At 43.6% G+C, this 24,684-nt stretch overlaps 1 protein-coding gene across 3 annotated transcripts in view; it reads right to left on the bottom strand.

Moving 5' to 3' along the window:
• LOC126284057 (lysosome membrane protein 2) overlaps window positions 1–24,684 on the bottom strand; it is a 643,741-nt gene that overhangs the window by 221,016 nt on the left and 398,041 nt on the right. Inside the window, exon 1 of one of the 3 annotated variants that reach the window (XM_049982646.1) lies at window positions 1,063–1,441. The exons of the other annotated variants lie outside the window; for them this stretch is intronic. Within the exon in view, the coding sequence (XP_049838603.1) occupies window positions 1,063–1,123 (61 nt within the window). The 5' untranslated portion in view covers window positions 1,124–1,441. Of the gene's footprint in view, window positions 1–1,062; window positions 1,442–24,684 lie in introns of those variants that run through there. 3 annotated transcript variants of the gene reach the window in all.

The following is a 24,684-nucleotide window of genomic DNA, read 5'->3' as shown; positions in this document are numbered from 1 at the left end:
AAAATAAAACTAATGAAAGATATTCAGTAACAAACTATAACAGTTTAATTTTCTCAGTGTTTTTATTCACAGATTTCGAGAAAATAAGAGTAAAATCATTTAATAGCATTTTCTACAAAGAGAGAGAAAATCATTAACCCTGATGATAGCTAGGTTTAAGAGTAGAAGAAACTGTTTCCGCCCCGTTACATCACAATAATTAAAAATTCTGTCTTGACTGTTAGATACCCCGGAGGGTCAACAAGTAGCAATATTTTTCTGTCAAACATCAGATCTCTGAGATCCACCAGCATTATGGTTTCGGGTTTGAATATGATGCTTACGTTCCCTACCCTATTTCTACATCAGCCAACTGTTAAGGACCCGAGAGAGGGTGCTTTTAATCCGATGTTGATGGAAGAATCCTGGTGAAACAGATTGCTTATGTGGCCGTGTGCGGGATATCGTTTAATTCCTTCGAGAGTGGAATATTCATACTTTCCACACTGTAAACAGTATTAGGCATCTTTTTGTATTCAGCAGGTGTCAAGGCGGTTTGAAAATTTTCCGAAGCTCGAGAGTCTAGAAGCATCAACGAATCTCTCTGTCTCCCTCAAAAATATCAAACGTGAAATTTGTTTGTGGTTATGACGATCGGTGATTTCTAAAGCAATGGTGGTTACCATGGAGTATGTGGTTTAGCTCCAAATAGCTATGTTTGAACACAGCATATCTGTGCTTTCTAGAATTGTGTGTCAACATCTCACGACGCAATCATGTTTGTGTTGTTTAACTTTATTATAAATGAAAAGCATAAAATTGTGGATGTTGTACACTACTAAAGAACCGCAGCAGCTTATTAAAGGCATGTCCGGAATAAAGAATGTACGTAAATTTTACGAATATTGCTAAACCAATTTGAATATAAATCATCCTTTTACAAATATAAGATTCCAGTTTCCTCAGTAACGAAACGAGAGCACGTACTAGCGACATGGCACAGTCACAAACACTGCTGAGAAGTTCCACACAGGCGATTCTCTGGAGAGAGAAAGAGACGAGGCGCAGTGCAGAGCTACTTACACCACTTCCTGAGGAACGTGCTCGTCAGCTTGGAGCAGATACCGCTACGGCGTCCGCGCATCCTGGCACGATTTCTCCCCCTGCGGCCGTATACAAACTGCGACACTCGTCAACACTACTCGGCAACGGCAACACGCGTACCGCGTCTCAACGCGGCTTCCTGAACAGACTGCAGCAGCTGTCGCTGTTCCGATCTCGATAGCCGCTTGCGGCCGCGCGAGCACGCAGACCGACAACCCGCGTGGCTGTGAGGGATAGCAGGACCGCCGCTGGTGCTGTCTGAACGCGCGCCGAACGTCAACTGGTGTGGCCTCCAGGTCGCCTCGCCTCCTGCGACAAGCGCGAGTTGCCGCGCCAGCCACTTGGCGGCGACACCTCTGCCGGGGAGGGAGAGGTGCCAGCAGCAGGAAGGGGAAGGCCTCCTGAGTGCCGACGGTACTCCAAGGACGTCAGCGGACGGGCGGGAGAGCAGTGGCAGGTGGAATCTGATTCTGTTCCTCCACCGAATGTGATAGAGATCGAGATCAGCTAAGGATCAGGAGGAGGTGTTGGTGGTAGAGTGGGGGTGTGGGTGGTTGGGGGTGCGAGAGGGTTGTATTGTATAGAACCGGGGACCTAGAAATGACGGAGAGGCTTCGTTCCTCCGTAGCCCTCAGTGGTTCACAACAGGCTGCAGCGGTCCATCCACCCCACCGCCGCCCCCACACCGAACCCAGGGTTATTGTGCGGTTCGGCCCCCAGTGGATAACCACCCTCCCTTTCGAAAACGTCTCATACCAGACGAGTGTGATTGCATCGAAAAATTTCTAGCAAACAGAAAACAGCGTTCTCAACAGAGAGAGTCTTCAGACATAAAAGCATCCTCGGGTGTATCCCAAGTGAAAGCTACAGAACCAGTACTTTTCAAAATATATTACTTTTCACAATATATGCATACATAGTAGATGACATGGCATGTACCATGAGGCTTTTCGTAGATGATGTTGTTGTATACTGAGAAGCTGCAACGCAATGCTGACAATTGTAGCAAAATGCGGAAGACTGCGGATTGGCGCTTCGTGCAGGGAGTGGGTGTTGTGTAGTTCCCGCTGCTAATAAGGCGAGTACACCATTCACTTGTTACATATTTTTACGAGCTTCAAACAGGACTGACTGCAGTAATGGATAGGAACTGTGATTGTTGGGTAGAGATGCGACGTGAGTTGGCGACCCTTGGATCACAGCTCCAGGCTGCTTTGACTTCTGTCACACAGCTTCAGGTTGTTGCTGAGGGGCGTCTCTGTGGGGAATCGTACGCGGGGATGCGAGGGACGTCGAGCACATGCCACATGTCCTCCGATCAGTCCATTGCTGTGGCCACCCCAGGTACTGCCTACACTGACGTTGACAGCTCACCCATTGTCGAGTGGGAGATCATTCCAAAGTCTGGCAAGCAGTGAAAAACTGCCCGAGGGGCCAATCGTAGGGCCTGCCTGGTTTGTTTGACGAACAGGTTTTTGGGCCTTATCTGTGGCTGACGATGTCTCTGAGCTGGATGCAGTCGTCCACCCTGTTCCAGAGGAAACTTCTCGGCCCACAAGGTATGGGCATTCACAGAGGATGGGAGCTCCAACGTTAGGCGCGTAATGGGGCCCCTTACGAACATGGTTGCCAAGGAACCCTGTATGCATTCAGTGTGCATTCCGGGGGGAGTCATTTCGTATGTGGAAAGGGTGCTTCCGGATGCCATGAAGAGTACAGGGTACAGCCAACTGCAGGTGGTGGCTCATGTCGGTACCAATGATATGTGTCGTTTTGGATTGGAGCAGATTCTGTCTGGCTTCGGGCGGATAGCGGAAATGGTAAAGACTGCCAGTCTTGCTTGTGAGATTAAGGCAGAGCTCAACATCCGCAGCATCGTCGATAGAACCGACTGTGGTCCTTTCGTGCAGAGCCGAGTGGAGGGTCTGAATCAGAGGCTCAGAAGGTTCTGTGGCCGTGTAGGCTGCAGATTTCTTGACTTGCGCCATCGGATGGTGGGTTTCCAGGTTTCACTTAATAGGTCAGGAGTCCACTACACACAGGAGGCGGCTACACGGGTAGCGGGGGTTGTGTGGAAGGGACTGGGCTTTTTTTTAGGTTAGAGGGTCTCATGGAACCACAGAAGGGACGTCCGTCTAAAAGTGGGCAGGTAAAACACAGTAAGGTAGTTGTAGAAACGATTGGTATTATAGTTGTAAATTGTCGTAGCTGTGTTGGGAAGGAACCAGAGCTCCAAGCCCTAGCAGAAAGCACTGAAGCTCAAATAGTTGTAGGTACAGAGAACTGGCTAAAGCCGGAAATAAGTTCAGCCGAAATTTTTTCAAACGATCTAACGGTGTTCAGAAAGGACAGATTAAATACAGTTGGTGATGGAGTATTTATTGCTGTCAGAGGTAGCTTTCCTTGTAGCGAAATTGAAGTAGATAGTTCGTGTGAAATAGTATGGGTAGAGATTACACCTGACAATCTGACTAAACTATTAATTGGATCGTTTTACCGACCCCCCGACTCAGACGATGTAGTTACTGAACAGTTCAAACAAATATTGAGTCTCATTTCCAATAAGTTCCCCGCTCATACAATTATAGTCGGTGGTGACTTTAATCTACCCTCGATATGCCGGAAAAATTATACGTTTAAAGCCGGCAGCAGGCACAAAACGTCATTCGAAATAGTACTGAATGCTTTCTCAGAACGTTATTTGGAACAATTAGTTCATGAGCCCACTCGAAGCGTAAATGGCTGCAAAATCATACTTGACCTTTTAGCAACAAATAATCCCGGAGAAATTGTGAGTACTGTGACGAATACAGGGATCAGCGACCACAAGGCAGTTGCTGCTAGGCTAAATAACGTAACACCTACAGCCATCAAAAAGAAACGCGAAGTATATCTATTTAAAACAGCTGATAAAAATGCCCTTAACGCCTTTTTAAGAGACAGTTTTCATTCCTTCTGATCTGATCATGTAAGTGCAGAAAAGTTATAGAATAATTTAAAAGAGATAGTATCGATAGCAATTGAGAGATGTACACCACATAAATTAATAAATGATGGTACTGATCCCCCATGGTGCACAAAACGGGTCAGATCGTTGTTCCAGAAGCAACGAAAAAAGCATGCCAAATTTAAAAGAACGCAAAATCCCCAAGATTTGCAAAGTTTTACAGAAGTTCGAAATATGGCGCGTACTTCAATGCGACATGCTTTTATTATTTCCACAACGAAATTCTGACTCGAAATCTGGCAGAAAACTCAGATTCTGGTCATACATAAAGCACACCAGTGGCAAGACGCAATCAATACCTTCACTGCGCGATAACAACGGTGAAGTCACTGATGACAGTTCCAATAAAGCTGAGTTATTAAACACGGTTATCCGAAACACCTTCAATCAAGAACAACTGCCAAGATGAGAAACATAGAAGTAGATATCCTCGGAGTAACGAATCAGCTTAAATCACTTAATGAAGGCAAGGCCACCAGTCCAGATTGTATACCAGTCAGGTTCCTCTCAGAATATGCTGATAAAATAGCTCTATATTTAGCAATTGTATACAATCACTCGCTCACAGGAAGATCCGTACCTGAAGTCTGGAAAATTGCTCAAGTCACACCAGTACCCAAAAATGGAATTACAGTTCTACATCACTAACGTCGATTTGCAGTAGGGTTTTGAAATATAGACTGTATTCGAACATTATGAAGTACCTCGAAGAAAACGATTTATTGTCACATTGTCAGCACGGTTTCAGAAAATATCGTTCTTGTTAAACACAACTATCTCTTTATACTCATGAAGTAATAAGTGCTATCGACAGAGGATGTCAAATTGAGTCCATATTTTTAGATGTCCAGAAGACTTTCGACACCGTTACTCACAAGTGTCTTCTAACCAAACTGCATGCCTATGGAGTATCGCCTCAGTTGTGCGACTGGATTCGTGATTTACTGCCAGAGAGGTCACAGTTAGTAGTAATAGACGGAAAGTCATCGAGTGAAAGAGCAGTAATATCCAGCGTTGCCCAAGGAAGTGTTACAGGCCCTCTATTGTTCCTGATCTATATTTACGACATAGGAGACAATCTGAGTAGCCGTCTTAGATTGTTTGCAGATGATGCTGTCATTTACCGTCTTGTAAAGTCATCAGATAATCAAATCGACTTGCAAAATGATTTAGATAAGATATCTGTACGGTGCGAAAAGTGGCAATTGGCCCTGAATAAGGAACAGTGTGAAGTTATTCACATGAGTACTAAAAGAAATCAGTTAAATTTCCATTACGCGATAAGTCACACTACTCTGAAGGCTGTAAATTCAACTAAATACTTAGGGATTACAATTACAAATAACCTAAATTGGAAAGATCACATAGATAATATTGTGGGTAGAGCAAACCAAAGACTGCGATTCATTTTCAGTACACTTAGAAGTTGCAACAGGTCTACTAAAGAGACTGCTTACACCACGCTTGTCCCGCCTATTCTGGAGTATTGCTGTGCGATGTGGGATCCACAGCAGGTGGGACTGACGGATGACATCGAAAAAGTACAAAGAAGGGCAGCTCGTTTTGTATTATCGCGAAATAGGGGAGATAGTGTCACAGGCATGATACGTGAATTGGAGTGGCAATAATTAAAACAAAGGCGTTTTTCGTTGCGACGGAATCTTTTAAATTTCAATCACCAGTTTTCTCCTCCGGTTGCGAAAACATTCTGTTGGCACGCAACTACATAGGGAGAAATGATCATCACAATAAAACAAGAGAAATCAAGGCTCGCACACAAAAATTTAAGTGCTCGTTTCTCCCGCGTGCCGTTCGAGAGTGGAACGGTAGAGAGACAGCTTGAAGGTGGTTCATTGAACCCTCTGCCAGCCACTTTATTGTGAATAGCACAGTAATCACGTAGATGTAGATGTAGGTGTGGAAATGTGTGTGAACTCCTAAGGCACCAAAGTGGGTGTTGTGTTTCAACATAAACAAATGTAAGGTATTGCCATATACAGACAGAAAGACTCTTTGTTGAATGATCACATGATTGCAGAACAATCACTGGAAGTAGTTACTTCCATAAAATATCTCGGAGTATGCGTGCGGAGTGATTTGAAGTGGAACGACCACATAAAATTAATAGCGGATCAGGCACGTGCCAGACTGAGATTCACTGGAAGAACTCTCAAAATTTTCCGGGAACAAAGGACAAATCACTCAATCTACCAATACTTGAATATTGCTCGTCATTGTGGGACTCGTGTCAGATAAAACTGACGAGAGAAAAGAGAAGTAGTGCACGCACACTGAGATTCACTGGAAGAACTCTCAAAATTTTCCGGGAACAAAGGACAAATCACTCAATCTACCAATACTTGAATATTGCTCGTCATTGTGGGACTCGTGTCAGATAAAACTGACGAGAGAAAAGAGAAGTAGTGCACGCACGGAAGTGTCACTGAGATTATCAACTAATTCCAGTGGCAGAAGCTGCAAGAGGGGCGTTATGTTTACTGTTAAAGTTCCGAGAGCGTAGGTTCCTAGAAGAGTGAACCAATATGCTGTGACGTATATCTCGCGAAGGATCCAGGAAGACAAACTCAAAGAGACTCGACCCCACACTGAGGCTTACCGGCAATTGATCTTCCTGTGTACCCTATCCGACTAGGGCGGGAAAAGGGAGAAGTGACGGCGGTATACAAAGTACCCTCCGCCACACACCATAAGGTGACTTGCAGAGCTATGAGTTTTATTTTGTAACACATTGTTTTTCGTCTCTTCCACCACTCTCCCTTCCACGAAGCTAATATGAGCCTCGCACGCGTACACAATAATTACTCTACCACGCCTTACAGGAGTCAAGAAGCACGGCATATATCTGAGCGCCTGTATCTATTGCCTTCTGGGTTAGTGGACGAACATTCTTTTCTACAACATTAATTCAAACTTTTACCACGCCTCTACTTTTTTTATATACCTCTTCACATCTCTTACTGCTTCTGCCTTAAAATATTCTCACAAATTCAACGCTTTCCTTCCGAAAAACATTTCTTTCTGTTGTTTCTTCTGCTTTATACTGTGTATTTCTAAATATTTCTTATTTTCTCGGATGCAACTCCTTAATTTCTTTTCCCTGATACATTTGAAGATATCTGTTCAGTTACAGTCACTCACCATGGAGCTCTGTAGCTGTTAGAAAACGTAGAATCGTTCTTTTCCTCATCGTTTCAGTTACTTTTTCTGTGTTTTGATGTGTGCCGATGAACCAAAACCTTATGAGTGCAGCCCACCTCGAAACTGAAATGGCCGGCCGCGGTGGTCTCGCGGTTCTAGGCGCTCAGTCCGGAACCGCGCGACTGCTACGGTCGCAGGTTCGAATCCTGCCTCGGGCATGGATGTGTGTGATGTCCTTAGGTTAGTTAGGTTTAAGTAGTTCTAAGTTCTAGGGGACTGATGACCACACATGTTAAGTCCCATAGTGCTCAGAACCATTTGAACCATTTGAAACTGAATTCCGTCAAGTGGCGTTGTGTTCACGTGACGCTGTGAGGGTAGTATTTAAGCGGTACAAAGACGAATGCGGACTCGTTCTACCACGACGTCCGCCCCTTTCAGTGGTCAGCGTCTCTGACTGCCATGGAGCGGACACGGGTTCGATTTCCGGCCGGGTCAGAAATATTCTCTGTTCGGGGACTGGGTGATGTGTTATCCTCATGATCATTTCATGATCATCAGCACACAAGACGCCCAATGTGGGGCCAATTGTAAAGACTTGCCACTTAGTGGCCGAACTTCTCTAGATGGGAGACACACGGCAGTCAGTGCCATAAAATTATTTCGTATCATTTCTATCACGATATGGGACTCAAATGGGAAAATACACTGGCTAAGGGACTAGACTAAGGACAGGGCTCGGCGCCTACGAACGAGTATCTCGGAATCGTCGAAGCTGGTTTTTGCTCTTCATGTGTACTGTTGTGGGTATCTATGGAAAATGGTTGAAGGATGGTGAAGCCACGATCAGGCAATAATGTATTGGATGTACAAGCTACATCAAAGATGGTGGAAGTCAATAAACTTGGCCGCTCTGTACAGCAGGATAGGCGGCGATCTATGGCATCCCTGATGACAGAGTACAGCGCAAATTGTCGAACATGGGGCTCCGCAGCTGATGATCCCTACATACTCCCATGTTGAGTCAACTACGATCACCTGCTCAGGGATCATCGAGACTGGACCGTGGTTCAACAGAAACGTGTTAGCTGGTCAAGTGAATCAGGCCGGCCTCGGTGACCGAGCGGTTCTAGGTGCTTCAGTCCAGAACCGTGCCACTGCTATGGTCGCAGGTTTGGATGTGTGTGATGTCCTTAGGTTAGTTAGATTTAAGTAGTTCTTAAGTTCTAGGGGACTGATGACCTCAGATGTTAACTCCCATAGTGCTCAGAGCCATTTGAACCCTTTTTGGAAGAATCAGGTTTCTTGTTATCTAGACCGATGATCATGTTCGGATGCGAATGGCTGCTTGAAACACGCATCGCGCAACGGACGTAAGCAGGTGGGGGCAGTTTTATGCTGTGCGGTCCTTTCACATCCTATTCCATTGGAACTTGTAATGTTACCTTTCTTCCTAGGGCATTAATTTTTGTGATTTTAAATTTAAATAAGAAGGTGAAATGTTGGAGAAGGAATCGCCAGCGTGAAGTGAAAACATATAGTTGGGAAAACTAGAGGAGGGCATTGAACCTTACACCGTTCTTGGAGCCTAAAATAATTCTGTAATAGCATATTTCATTTCTCATACGAGCTTTGCTACAGTCCCAGAAGCCATTGTCCGAAAGCAGTGAACTTGGTGACACAAAACCGTGTCACTGTTAATTGTTGATTGCAAAGACATAGTTTGCATAATAATAATTACTATAAGACTTCGTTAAAGTATAGAATGCAGGATCGACTTACGAATGTTGAACTGAAAGTACGATAGCGCGCTTATGGCAGGCATTCGTTGCGCCATCAAATTGATAACTTCCAACTAATTTAAATGACTGAAAAACTATACAAATGAATTCATTGTTACATGTCTACAGGGTCACGCATTCAGCTAGAAAATAAAGTCGTAAATGCTTAAAGATATCATTACTTCACAATAAAATTCATCATGTAATGGAGGATACAACATTCTAGTAACAAAGTTGGACAAGAACAAGAAAACTGACAACCAGTTTCCTTCTTTTTTATGGAAATTTTTAGAGATAACTACTACATGGAATTATATTTCATACTCTGAGATATATTCTTATCGCTACCACCTTTGAGAAACAATGATTTGTTACAAACTGCGGTGGGAACCAAAGGCACCATAACAGCTGTGCATTACGTGAACATTATTGCGGACCACCTGCATCCTTTCATGCCTGATGTCTTCCCGACTCTGATGGCATCCTCCAGCAGTGTAACGGTCCACGTCACAGCGCTGGAATTGTGCTACAGTGGTTTGAGGAACGTGACAGCGAACTCACGTTGATCTCTTGTCCACCAAATTCGCCTGATCTGAACCGACGGAAAACATCTAGGACGCAATCGGATGCCAGCTCCGCGTCGACAAACCACCAGTCCGTTATTCACGGGAATTCTGTGATGCGTGCGTAACTTCTGTTGTCTGGTACCTCCAGATGCCTCCCAAGGACTTATTGAATCCAAAGGTGAACCAACACGCTGTTAAACACGTAGCCATAATGTTTCGACAAACAGTGTGTTTTATCATCACTTCTTAATTTTCAGGGTTTTGTGCTTCTTCTTGGACCTAAAATGTTCCTCAAGATCCTCCTCTCCAATACTTCTATTTTGTGTAATTTATAATTCGGTTCAAAAAACTGGCTCTGAGCACTATGGGACTTAACTTCTGAGGTCATCAGTCGCCTATAACTTAGAACTACTTAAACCTAACTAACCTAACGACATCACACACATCCATGCCCGAGGCAGGATTCGAACCTGCGACCGTAGCGGCCTCGCGGTTCCAGACTGTCGGTGGATGCATTCTGGTTTCGTTAGCATATCGTAAATCATAAATATTTACATTTATTGACACGTACTTTTTATTAGAAAAATTTGTTTTTATTCGGTATGTTCCTCCAACTTTCTAAGGCCTTTGAGTTATAGCAGATTTTTCTAACCCATTTTATTGTAAGTAATCCCTCTTATACACTTGAAGCTTTTAATGTCTTCTATATGAACCACGTCAGTAAAATTTTTGGAGCAATAATTATAACACTTAAAGATTTGTTTTCCTCTGCAGAAATTTCTTAAACCAGCTTCATTGGCTATCCGTTTCAAAAGAATGACTTGTATTTCTACATCCGCTAGATTTTCAGTTAGTGTAGCAAAATCATCTATAAATTCAAGGCAGCTTTTGGTTATTTGTATATATTAATCTCGAACGATAATAACGCTACCATTTTATGTAAGATACCAGCAACCTATAACGTACTTAACTGAGAAAGTATTGTTTTTACGAGATTATTTTGTTGTCAAGCTGGTAATGATTTTTATGTTTTGTAATTTGGTGTCCAGACTTTTTACACTTATTTATCCATCTAAAACACATATTTAAACTGTCCACTTAATTACGAGAAAATACGTAAAACACTTTCACCGTGTTAAAAGCTCAAACTGCCACAATTTTTTCCAGCAAAAATATTTGACAAAAAGCATTAGAAGTAAGTTGGACAGTTTTGTGTTATCGATACACGCTATTTCTTAAATTTAATCATAAGTGACACGTAAAATGAATACTATTAAAACCTACAGATTGCCCTTTACTTTTAAGGAGAATAACAATCGCTTTATAAAGTCTACAGTAAACAAAATTTAAAAAAAAAACTGATTGAGGATGGTGATATGTCATATTCATCAATATCTGCAAATTTTCCGATTTTTGTTCTTGTCCTCTGTGTACATAAATGATCTTATGGGAAGGGCGAGCAGCAATCTGCGACAGTTGGCTGATGTGTGTATTTTAGTGTACGGGGAAATGTCATCGTTAAGTGACTGTAGGAATAGGTTATCCAGGATGACTTAGAATCCATATTTGGTGTTGTGAATGGCAGCTTCGTGTAAATGCAGAAAAAATGTAAGATAATGCAGATTAATAGGAAAAAATAGTTCTGCAATGTTACATTATTTCTGATCTGTTGTTCGAAACAGTCACGGAGATTAAATATCTAACTGCAGTGTTGCGGATATTAAATGGAACGAGCGCTTGATATCGGCTGTAAGGAAGGTCATTGGTGGAGTTCCGTTTATAGAGAGAATTCTAGGCAAATGTAGCTCATCTATGAAGCAGACCTCGTACAAAATATGCTCGAGTGTTTGGAATCCCCACCGGGTCGGATTAATGGAAAAAGTCGAGGCAGTTTAGAGGTATGTTGTTGGATTTGTTACTGGCAGATTTGATCACATCGTGAGCATTACGGAAATCCTATGTGAACTCAAATGAGAATTGAGAATCCTTGGAGGGTGCCGCGCGGGGTAGCCGCGCGGTCTGGGGCGTCTTGTCACGGTCCGTGCTGCTCCCCTCGTCGGAGGTTGAGTCCTCCCTCGGCCATGGCTGTGGGTGTTGTTCATAGAGTAAGTTAGTTAGATGAAGTACTGTGTAGGCTTAGGGACCGATGACCTTAGTAGTTTGGTCCCTTAAAACCTTACCACAAATTTCCAATTTATAGCCGCGTGGGGTAGCCGTGGGGTCTGGGGCGCCTTGCCACGTTTCGCGCGACTGCCCGCGTCGAAGGTTCGAGTCCTCCCTCGGGCATGGGTGTATGTGTGTGGTTCATACAGTTAAGTTAGTTTAAGTTAGATTAAGTAGTGTGTAAGCCTAGGTAGTGATGACTTCAGCAGTTTGGTCCCATAGGAACTTACCACAAATGTCCAAATTTCCATGGAGGGAAGAAGACGTTCTTCTTGCGAACCATTATTTAGAGTGTTTAGAGAACCGGCATTTGCGACAGACTTCAGAGTGATTCTGCTGCCGACAACGTACAGCCGGCCGCGGTGGTCTCGCGGTTCTAGGCGCGCAGTCCGGAACCGTGCGACTGCTACGGTCGCAGGTTCGAATCCTGCCTCGGGCATGGATGTGTGTGATGTCCTTAGGTTAGTTAGGTTTAAATAGTTCTAAGTTCTAGGGGACTGATGACCACAGCAGTTGAGTCCCATAGTGCTCAGAGCCATTTTTGACAACGTTCATCTCGCGCATGAACCGCGAGAAAGAGACAATTCAGGACTCGTACGGAAGCACGCTGGAAGTCGTTTTTCTCTCAATTCATTTGCAAGCGTAACAGGAATGAGAACGACTAGCAATGGTACAAAGTACTTTCCGCCACGCACCATATGTTGGCTTGCGAAGTGTATGTTTGTGGCTTTCGGCTTGTTCCGCAGTCTCTAAACTTTCTCATTAAAGCATTGGATTTTAAGAAGCTTGTGCGTTGTAGAGGTAGGTTATTTTGTGAATACGAGAGGGATTTGAAACAAAAACTTCATTGTTTGTTGCCTGCGCCGCTTTGTGTTTTTTTAGTTCGGATATGAATATTGCCATAAAAACGAGGAAAACCATTTTGCGTTTATTATTTTGCGTTTATTTAATGAGAATCTGTTTATGTAATAAAATATCTTTTACATTACTAATTGTAGGGTTTTCTGCAAAATATTTTGCTTGTTTACAGCTCAGTGTCGTCCTTAGAAGCTTGTGCGTTGTAGAGATAAGTTATTTTGTGAGTGCAACAAGGATTTGAAACGAAGACCTCATTGTTTGTTACTGGCGCTGCTTCGTGCGTTTATTTGTAGCGCGGATATGATTATTGTCGTAAAAACGTGGAAAACCGTGTCGCGTTGATTATTTGGTAGTTTATTTAAAGAGAATCTGTTTATGTAATAAAATATATTTTCCTGTCGTAACTGTAGAGCTTTCTGCAAAATGTTTTTGCTTGTTTGCAGCTCAGCCTCGTCCTTTGAATTGCGTAACTTGTGATTTCTCACCTGATATGACAGAACCAGTTACTAATTAGACAGTTAATAAAGGCAGCCGCAAATTGCAGTACTGAGTCTGGAACGCAAGCTCTTCTGTAACGTCTTAGAGATTGTAACACACGATTTGCTTCACTTTATTGTCGGTACCTGATTTAGAGGTTTGAGTGCTTATAGTTGCGGAGAAGTACGTACTGTTTCACAACAAATAAGCTACCCGCAATATTAGAATAATTTGGTTTCTGGCGCGTCTTTGAAACATTTCTTTCTTCATCTTTAGTGGAAATGGTCTGTTACTTTACATGTATCAGAAAAAGAGGTTCTATGTCGAACTTCTTTTTTCTTTTTGCGAATGATTTTACGAGCTTTCAGTTAAAGTAGTCAAACGAAATGAATGGAACTGTCTGGGCTCAAGATTTTATTCGCATGAAAGTATCTGAAATTTACTTTTTAGAATGTATTCTAGCAGTGATATGCGTGATATGCATCCCATCCACAATGTATTATTCCAGTGTTTGTTCTAGGAGTGTTGCATTTTTCTCTGAGACGCGGAAATAAATTTAATTGACTTTATGGTTGTCAGATATGATTCATTTATCGTGCAACCGCAATTTAAAATTTTCCTTTTATCACTCATATGGATGACCTCACACTTTTCACTATTTAAGGTCAATTGCCAATCTTAGCAGCATATAGATATCTTTTCTAAATCGTTTTGCTATTTGTTTTGATCGTCTAATGACTTTACTGGACGATAAACGACAGCGTCATCTCCAAACAAGCTAAGACGACTGTACACAAGGTGACAGTGTGCCACTCATCGCATTTGGTTTCTACAATGACCAAGCCTATTACACAGTGGAAACTTTCGCTGAAAGATTGTAACTTTGGAGAGACTGAAATTCAAAAGTGGCCTCTTGTATACTAATCACAAAGCTATTCTTGCAAACAATGAAAGTATTTTACAAAGGGGACTGAAATCTATAAGACAATGAAGAAAAGGAATTGATAATTTCTAAGGGCAAGACTTAGGTGATGGCTTTTATTGGAAAATGGCCAGACGGATGCAAAGACACTACGGGATATTAAACATGATTTTGACTTCCTAGGGTGAATGAAGCAGATGTGCGGTTATTTGGGTTTTCAGTTCGGAAACTGATTTCATGGAGTTCTCCATGCTAGTACATCCTTTGCAAGCCTGTTCGTCTCTGTATAACTACTGAAACGTACATCCATTTCAACCTACTTACTATAGTCAAGCGTTCGTTCTCATCTACAATTTTTAACGCCCATCCCCCTGCACTTCCCTCCGTTACTCAATTAACTATCCCTTGATGCCTCAGGATGTCTAATCAAAGTATCATACATTTCTTTTATTCCTGATTCAGCTCAGAATCTTGTAATTAGATACACGATGTATCCATCTAACTGCAAGCATTCCTCCACAGCAACACATTTCAGAAAATTCTACTTGCTTCTTCTCTAAACTGTTCACCGTTCTTTTTTGCCGCTTCCATACATTTCTACTCTGCAGACAAGTATTTTAAAACCACATTTTCTAGCTTAAATTTGTATTAAATCTAATACTCTTAGCATAGCATGACTTTAATCGTCTACGTTCCATTAACTTTGCTTTACATTTGTTTAAGCGTTTAACGGATCTTCCAAGTCTATTTTTTATTTATGACAAAATTACGATGTAATCTGTTTTGTTGTTGTCTTCAGTCCTGTGACTGGTTTGATGCAGCTCTCCATGCTACTCTATCCTGTGCAAGCTGCTTCATCTCCCAGTACCTACTACAACTTACATCCTTCTGAATCTGCTTAGTGTAGTCATCTCTCGGTCTCCCTCTACGATTTTTACCCTCCACACTGCCCTCCAATGCTAAATTTGTGATCCCTTGACGCCTCAAAACATGTCCTACCAACCGATCCCTTCTTCTAGTCAAGTTGTGCCACAAACTTCTCTTCTCCCCAATCCTATTCAATACCTCCTCATTAGTTACATGATCTATCCACCTTATCTTCAGTATTCTTCTGTAGCACCACATTTCGAAAGCTGCTATTCTCTTCTTGTCCAAACTAGTTATCGTCCATGTTTCACTTCCATACATGGCTACACTCCAAACAAATACTTTCAGAAACGACTTCCTGATACATAAATCTATACTTCGATGTTAACAAATTTCTCTTCTTCAGAAACGCTTTCCTTGCCATTGCCAGTCTACATTTTATATCCTCTCTACTTCGACCATCATCAGTTATTTTGCTCCCCAAATAGCAAAACTCCTTTACTACTTGAAGTGTCTCATTTCCTAATCTAATTCCCTCAGCATCACCCGATTTAATTTGACTACATTCCATTATCCTCGTTTTGCTTCTGTTGATGTTCATCTTATATCCTCCTTTCAAGACACTGTTCATTCCGTTCAACTGCTCTTCCAAGTCCTTTGCTATCTGACAGAATTGCTATGTCATCGGCGAACCTCAAAGTTTTTACTTCGTCTCCATGAATTTTAATACCTACTCCAAATTTTTCTTTTGTTTCCTTTACTGCTTGCTCAATATACAGATTGAATAACATCGGGGATAGGCTACAACCCTGTCTCACTCCTTTCCCAACCACTGCTTCCCTTTCATGCCCCTCGACTTTTATGACTGCCATCTGGTTTCTGTACAAATTGTAAATAGCCTTTCGCTCCCTGTATTTTACCCCTGCCACCTTTAGAATTAGAAATAGAGTATTCCAGTCAACATTGTCAAAAGCTTTCTCTAAGTCTACAAATGCTAGAAACGTAGGTTTGCCTTTTCTTAATCTTTCTTCTAAGATAAGTCGTAAGGTCAGTATTGCCTCACGTGTTCCAACATTTCGACGGAATCCAAACTGATCCTCCCCGAGGTCCGCATCTACCAGTTTTTCCATTCGTCTGTAAAGAATTCGCGTTAGTATTTTGCAGCTGTGACTTATTAAACTGATAGTTCGGTAATTTTCACATCTGTCAGCACCTGCTTTCTTTGGGATTGGAATTATTATATTCTTCTTGAAGTCTGGGGGTATTTCTCCTGTCTCATACATCTTGCTCACCAGCTGGTAGAGTTTTGTCATGACTGGCTCTCCCAAGGCCATCAGCAGTTCTAATGGAATGTTGTCTACTCCGGGGGCCTTGTTTCGACTCAGGTCTTTCAGTGCTCTGTCAAACTCTTAAGTATCGTATCTCCCATTTCGTCTTCATCTACATCCTCTTCCATTTCCATAATATTGTCCTCAAGTACATCACCCTTGTATAAACCTTCTATATACTCCTTCCACCTTTCTGCCTTCCCGTCTTTGCTTAGAACTGGGTTTCCATCTGAGCTCTTGATATTCATACACGTGGTTCTCTTCTCTCCAAAGGTCTCTTTAATTTTCCTGTAGGCAGTATCTATCTTACCCCTAGTGAGATAAGCTTCTACATCCTTACATTTGTCCTCTAGCCATCCCTGTTTAGCCATTTTGCACTTCCTGTCGATCTCATTTTTGAGACGTCTGTATTCCTTTTTGCCTGCTTCATTTACTGCATTTTTGTATTTTCTCCTTTCATCAATTAAATTCAATATCTCTTCTGTTACCCAAGGATTTCTAGCAGCCCTAGTGTTTTTACCTACTTGATCCTCTGCTGCCTTCACTACTTCATCCCTCAGAGCTACCCATTCTTCTTCTACTGTATTTCTTTCCAACTTTAAAATTGCGCGCCCGGCTGGCCGCGCAGTCTAACGCTCTACTTCCCGAGCGGGAAGGCGTGCCGGTCCCCGGCATGAATCCGCTCGACGGGTTAGTGTCGAGGTCCGGTGTGCCGGTTTTCCGTCTGCCTCGGTGAATGCGGGCTGGTTCCTTTTATTCCGCCTCAGTTACACTGTGTCGGCGGTTGCTACACAAATCCCGTTTCCACGTACGCGTACACCCTAATTATTCTACCACGCAAACATTTAAGGTTACACTCGTCTGGTATGAGACGTTCGCGGAGGGTCCACTGGGGACCAAATCGCACAATAACCGTGGGTTCGGTGTGGGACGGCGGTGGGGTGGGTGGACTGCTGTGGCCTGTTGTGGGGTTGTGAACCACTGAGGGCTAGGTTGGGACAAAGCCTCTCCGTCGTTTCTAGGTCCTCGGCTTAATACAATACAATACACCTTTAAAATTACCTCTATGGTAGTGAAACATACACCACGAAAAATAAAAATAGAAATAGAGTTAATGTAGCCGAAATAGAATTTTTTTTAAAGGGTTGAAGGAGCCTGATGGCTAGACCGCATAGAATGAAAGAAATGAAAACAATTTCAAAGTGTACAATATTCTGAAAACATTTAACACATAATTGAATAAATGTACAAGCATATACCTGGCTGTAATAATTTGATGGGCTATGAAATAGAATGATGAAATAGGCTCAGTCATGGGTAAAGTGGCTGGCAGAATTCTGTTCATTTGTCCAAACAAAATGAAAATAAAAAAAAACACTGTCCGACCAACAGGCCGTGAAGGTCCAGCGGTAGCGACCGGCCGCCGTGTCATCCTCCGGGGTCAGGCATCATCTTCTGCCGGTATGGAGGGGCATGTGATCAGCACACCGCTGCAACTTTTTGTTAGTTAGTCCATTACCAATAAAATACTAGGAAGATGCAGTTCATTTGCAAAGGCGATTGCCTACAAAGGACTTCTACGAACCATCTTAGAATACTGCTCATGTTTGTGGGGCTCATACTAAATAGGAATAAAAGGGATATAGAACATTGTGACATGACTGGCGAATATCGCTGTGTGAAACTGTTTCATTGTCTGCCACTTTCTCGTGGTTATTGTTTTGAGAATAATGTGCATATTTGCTTGGTTGGAAACATTTGCGTTTTTCTCGCTGGGGAGGTGCGTTCCCACTATAGTTTCTAGTACCTGTTTGTCAACAGGAGGTTGGAGGATCAAGTTGCTGAACAACTCGTCTTCTGTCCCTCTGGTGCAGACAGCACACCCTAGCTGATTTTGAGGAAATGTAGGCGTTGCAATTTCGGTAGTGCGATCCATATTCTGAACAGCTCACAACTTGACTATCATGTAACTTGCGTTGCTTATTTTACTAGAATTTTCGGACTCTTTTATTTCGCTAACTTTGAATTCGATAGCTGCCCAGATGAGGTGCCTCCCGCAGTGTTAACGTCATTGTTTAGTTTCTACTGAGATTTTAGAAAACTGAGCTCTCTGTCAGCTTTTGCGTGAATTTTGACATCACTAAGAGCAACAGGAATCTAAGTTCTCAGAACTGGCTATAATTTCAAAATCCCTTAATATGTCCTACAACTTTTCCGTGGTTAGGTGGCCCACAAATAACAAATATAAGCTGTTGTATACCTAAATTTTGTTGTTATCACTGTGGCCTTGTTTTCGAAGCGTACAGTGACGAAATACAGCCACCAGCTGTTCGAAGTTAAAGGGAGAACCCCCATCGCCCCCCCTCATTACTACACACTAAGTTTCAACATATACAGGGAAGGGCAGCACAAGTGGTCAGAGGTTTGATCGACAAACAGATATACACCACTTAAATGCTGAAAAACCTGAATTGGTAACGTTTGAAGACAAACACCAACTGTCCCGCCATAACAAGACTACAAAGTTTCACGAATCAGTATTGGTCGAGGAACATAGGGTATACATCGAGGTGACAAAAATCATGGGATACCTCCTAACATCGTGTCAGCCCGCCTGCTGCCTGGCGTAGTACAGCAGAGCGACGTGGCAAGTCGTAGAAAGTCACCTGCAGAAATATTGAGCCATGCTGCCTCTACAGTCGTCTATAATTGCGAAAATGTTACTGGTGGATGGTGTAGTGTTCAACGGGATTCATGCTGGGCGATCTGGGAGGCCAAATCATTCGCTCTAATTGTCCAGAATGTTCTTCAAAACAGTCGCGAAGAGTTGTGCTCCCGTGACATGACATTGTTTTTGGGAACATGAAGACTATAAAAAGCTGCAAATAGTCTCCAAGTTGAGGAACATAACCATTTCCATTCGATGATCGGTTCACTTGGGTCGAACCAGAGAATCCAGTCCATCCCATATGAACACAACCCGCGCCATTATGCCTTGGTTTCTTTGGGCCTGTGTCACCATCAGTTCTTATCAACTCAAATCGGGACTTATCGGACCAGACCATGGTTTTCCAGTCGTCTTGGGTCTAATCGATAAGGTCACGAGCCCAGGAGAGGCGCTGCAGGCGATGTCGTGCTGTTAGCAAAAGCACTCGCGCTGATCGTCTGTTGACACAGCCCACTAACGCCAAAGATTGCCGCACTGTCGTAATAGACACGTTCGTCGTGCATGCCATATTGATTTCTAAGGTCATTTCACGCAGTGTTGGTTTTATGGTAGCATTGACAACTCTACGTAAAGACGCTGTTCTCGGTCGTTAAGTGAAGGCCGTGAGCCTCTGCGTTGCCTTTTGTGAGAGGTAATGGCTGGAGTTTGCTATGCTCGGCACACTCTTGACACTGTGGATGTCGGAATATCGAATGCCTCGTGTGTCTAGCTCCAACTACCATTCCGCGTTGAGTGTCTGTTATTCCCGTCGTGCGGCCACAATCACGCAGGAAATCTTCTCACTTGAATCACCCAAGTAAAAATGACTGTTCTGCCAATGCACTTCCCTTTTATGCCATGTGTGCGTGATACTACCACTAACTGTATATGTCTATGCAGCTACCCTGTAACCTTGTCGCCTCAGTGTACTACACTCCCATACATTTCGCTTTCACTAGACTCGCATTCGGGAGGACGACGGTTCAATCCCGCGTACGGCCATCCTGATGTATGTTTTCCGTGATTTCTTTAAATCGCTCCAGGCAAATGCCGGTATGGTTCCTTTGAAAAGGCACGGCCGACTTCCTTCCCCGTCCTTCCCTAATCCAATGAGACCGATGACTTTGCTGTCTGGTCTCTTCTCCCAAACAACCCAATCCAACATCTCGCTTCCGTAGCGACCGCTGTAATTAGCCTAATTACAGCGCGCATTTAATGGTTGAGGGGAGACGAAGAAAAGAAGAAGACTAACGTGACTACTAGCTTATTGATTGTGAAACAGTTCGTACGTTAGTTGCAGCCTCCTCAAACAGCTTTTCAAGTGCTAGTTTAACCCTATTTTGTCGCACTTCGTACGTGCAAATTTTTTGCATAATTTTAAATGTACGAGGAGACGAGGTAAGTGCCTATTGGGTGATTTTCCTCTGAGGGACTCGACGTGTTTAGAGAGGACGTGATCTGTGTCACGCGATCCTTCTACACAGACGCACCATCCCGCTGACCTTGACGCTGTCCCAGAAGAACGCAATGCAGCGCGGCTACGCCGCGACCCCCTCGCTCCCAGCCGCGTCGTTACGCAGACGAGCGGTCCCATTAACGTGGAATTTCGGGCCGGCTCCGCGCTGCCTTACTCGCCGTGTCCGTTCTTCCGGGAGTTCGGCACGCGAGCGTGGAAAACAGTCGCTTAACGTCGCCGCGTGTCGACGGGTTGCAGTGTTTCCGCCCGCAGTTGAGGCACCGGCGCTGACTCACCAGTACTCTGAACAACGCGCTTGGCTGCGTGAAACCACTCACTGCTGTGGGTTTGAATGCCTGAATCACGCTCTGAGTGTTACCATTCCCCGTAATCACCAGGCTCGTGGCCTGTCTCGGGCAGTTATCGATCATTTTCGCCTGAAACATGCGTCAACACACCAGTTCTGTTGTTGCTGTGATCTTCAGACTGTTCTGATGCAACTCTATGCTGTAGAAACCACTACATCTGTGTGGAAACGGAGTGTTTTCGGAGTTCTGCTGTGCGCGCTGTATACATCGCAGGACAGTGAAACATAGTAAATACCGGGTGATCAAAAAGTCAGTATAAATTTGAAAACTTAATAAACCACGGAATAATGTAGATAGAGAGGTAAAAATTGACACACATACTTGGAATGACGTGGGGTTTTATTAGAACAAAAAAAAAACAAAGTTCACAAAATGTCCGACAGATAGCGCTGGACAGCAAAACATCAGTGGCTGCGCATGACAATCGTGTCTAAAAGGAGCTGTAATGAGAGAGAGAATCAGATCCGCCAGCACTCGCAGCATGTTGACATTACCTGAAAAGGCGCTTTTAGTGAAGCTGTGTTATCAGAATGGAGAATGTGCTAGTTCAGCGTTACGATCCTATCGCAATAGGAATGGGATTCGAACGGGTAAAGGTCCGTTGACAAATGCAGCTGTGGCGAGGATGATTTCGAAGTTCGAAGCCACGGGCTGTTTAGACGGTAGACCCCGTAGTGGCCGACCGAGCACAAGGCGTAATGCTGCTGATACATTTCAGGAAGAAATGGAGACTGTAGCGGGTTCGTCTATGCACGGGGAAGTCAACGCTTGTGCAGTCGCACATCGCACCGGCATTCCATACACTACTGTTTGGTTGGCACTGAGGCGTACCCTCCGATGCTATCCGTACCAAATCCATCGGCATCATGAACTGTTACCTGGCGATTTAGTAAAGCGGAGGGCATTTGCGGTGTGGGCGTTTCAAAAGATGGCGGAAGATGACGATTGGTTGAGTAACATGCTGTGGACTGACGAAGCTCATTTCACGCTCCTAGGGACTGTCAACGCCCACAACTGCAGAATTTGGGCTGCCGTAAATCATAGAATTGTCGTGGAAACTCCATTGCACGACGAGAAGGTCACGGTATGCGTTGGATTTGCCAGATCTACCGTTATAGGGCCTTTTTTTTTTTTCGAGGAAATGCTTGATTCTGGTTTTGTAACTGCTATTGTGACGGGTGAGAGGTAAGCCGATATGTTACAGAATCGCATCATCCCCAGCCTGACTGATAAACACATGGTGGAACGTACAATGTTTATGCAGGATGACTCTCCACCCCATATTGCTAAGCGCTTGAAAGATCTCTTGCGCGTGTCGTTTGATGATGATCGTGAACTCAGCCGCCACTTTCGTCATGCTTGGCCTCGCAGATCCCCAGACCTCAGTCCGTGCGATTATTGGCTTTGGGGTTACCTGAAGTCGCAAGTGTATCGTGATCGACCGACATCTCTAGGGATGCTGAAAGACAACATCCGGCGTCAATGCCTCACCGTAACTTCGGACATGCTTTACAGTGCTGTTCACAACATTATTCCTCGACTACAGCTTTTGTTGAGGAATGATGGTGGACATATTGAGCATTGCCTGTAAAGAACATCATCTTTGCTTTGTCTTACTTCGTTATGATAATTATTGCTATTCTGATCAGATGAAGCGCCATCTGTCGGACATTTTTTGAACGTTTGTATATATTTTTTTCGGCTCTAATAAAACCCCATGTCATTCCAAGCATGTGTGTCAATTTGTACCTCTCTATCTACATAATTCCGTGATTTATTCAGTTATCAAATATATACTGACTTTTTGTTCACCCGGTATGTTCATTCATCAGTGCACTCGCGAAGCAGTATGAAAAAAAAATTATAGTTCTACTTTCTGCCACCAGATGACAATGTGGAGCTGAAACCAGTCAAAATGCGGTGTGCATGCAGGTAGAGGGGTGAACGATCAAACACACGATAAGGTTGGTTCAAATAGCTCTGAGCACTATGGGACTTAACATCTGTGGTCATCAGTCCACTAGAACTTAGAACTACTTAAACCCAACTAACCTAAGGTCATCACACACATCCATGCCCGAGGCATTACTCGAACCTGCGACCACAGCAGCAGCGCGGTTCCAGACTGAAGCACCTAGAACCGCTCGCCCACAGCGGCCGGCATAAAACCGAGTGCAGTGGATGTTTCTGCACAACGTGTGGCGGAGCGGTATCCCATATGCAACAGTTCGGTGAATTCACAACACTGTCCGGAATAAAATGTGCCTCGCTCGTCCAAAGAATATTTTCCGGCCACATGTTATCCACTTCTATGCGTGCCAAAAAAAGAAGGGCAAAGTCACGGCCTTGTAGCTTATGTTGGGGCTCTATTTGGCACATATTCTTGTAGCGATAGCAGTTAAAAAGTGCTGCATAATCTTTTGAGCTGTCTACCAGAGGAAAGACAATTCCCGTGACACAGCTCGAGCACTGGCTGCGGAATTCGAGACATGTGCAGGCTATAGCTGCAGCAACTTCAACAAATGCATTGGGAATGGGCCGTCTCCCTGTCCCTGCTGCACTATCTAATTTGCCTCTATCAACAAACTTCTTGTTCATATTCTTTGGTCCGTTTATTGACATGAGGCCTCTATGCAGTTGTTTCTGTCGGCAATATTCCCGCAGTACTGCTATTGCTGCCGCTCTGATAAAACAACTTTACCACCACTGTAGAGTATTGCTTCTCAATAGCCATTACGGAAATCTTCAACCTCCTTAAACCTTTGCACCAACAGTCACTTCACAAAATAAATCTACACGCGTCACAGAGCGCCAAACAGCATGCAGACATAAAAACGGGAAACATTTTACATTCTGACTGCTTCCAATGGCGGTATTGTCAACCGATGGCAGAATGTGAAACTTATTTTTTTCATGGATGTTTCTGCACAACGTGTGGCGGAGGAGCACCCCATATGCAACAGTTCGGTGCATTCACAACACTGTCCGGAATAAAATGTGCCTCGCCCGCCCAAAGAATATTTTCCAGCCACATGTTATCGACTTCAATGCGTGCCAAAAGAAGAAGGGCAAAGTCACGGCCTTGTAGCTTATGTTGGGGCTCCATTGGCACATATTCTGAATCTTGTAGCGTGGTGAGGACTGAGGGGAATGTGGTTGTTTGGGCATTAGCTGCTCGTCTCATTACACACCAGACAACATTTATCAGTTTTTACACTGCAGCACTCGGAACACCCTCAATGTAATTATAACTACCCAGTACTGCAACCTACATCTGTATGTACCAGATTGGTGTACTCACACTCTCGTCTCCTTATGCATTTTTTCCCACCTTCATTTTCTTCCATTACGAAATTGACGATGCCTTGAAGCTCTGTCAACTGATATCTCCTTTTAGTCCAGTTGTGCCACACAATTACCTTCTCCTAATTTCACTGGGTTCCGGGTACGATTCCCGGCTGGGTATGGGATTTTCTCCGCCTTGGGACTCGGTGTTTGTGTGTGTGTTGTCATCATTTCATCACCATCTCATCATCATTCTGATAGTGGCGAGAGTGTAAATGGGAAGACTGGAACGTGTACGGGCGCTGATGAGCACAGACCATCATCATCATCGTTTTCCCTTAATTCGACTCAGTATCTCTTCATTAATCCGGCCTACCCATTTTATCTCCAGGGTTCTTCTGTAGTACCAGGTACCACAAGCTGCTATTTTCTTCTTGGATATACTTTTTATCTTTCATTTTTCGCTTCTGTACAAAATTACATTCTAGACAAATTGCTTCAAAAATATTTTTAACCATTTAATTTATAGTTGGTGAGGACAAGCGTATCTTTTTCATAAAGGCTTTTCTTGATACATCTACACTATACTGTACATCACGGAGGGTACTTCGTGCAGCACTGTCATTCACCCAAATGGCTCACGGGGACCCCGATTGT

This window comes from Schistocerca gregaria, chromosome 8 (assembly GCF_023897955.1).
Source record: "Schistocerca gregaria isolate iqSchGreg1 chromosome 8, iqSchGreg1.2, whole genome shotgun sequence".
NCBI lineage: Eukaryota > Metazoa > Arthropoda > Insecta > Orthoptera > Acrididae > Schistocerca > Schistocerca gregaria.
Note: the sequence above shows the minus strand (reverse complement) of the source record. Positions and strands in the feature narration are given on the sequence as shown.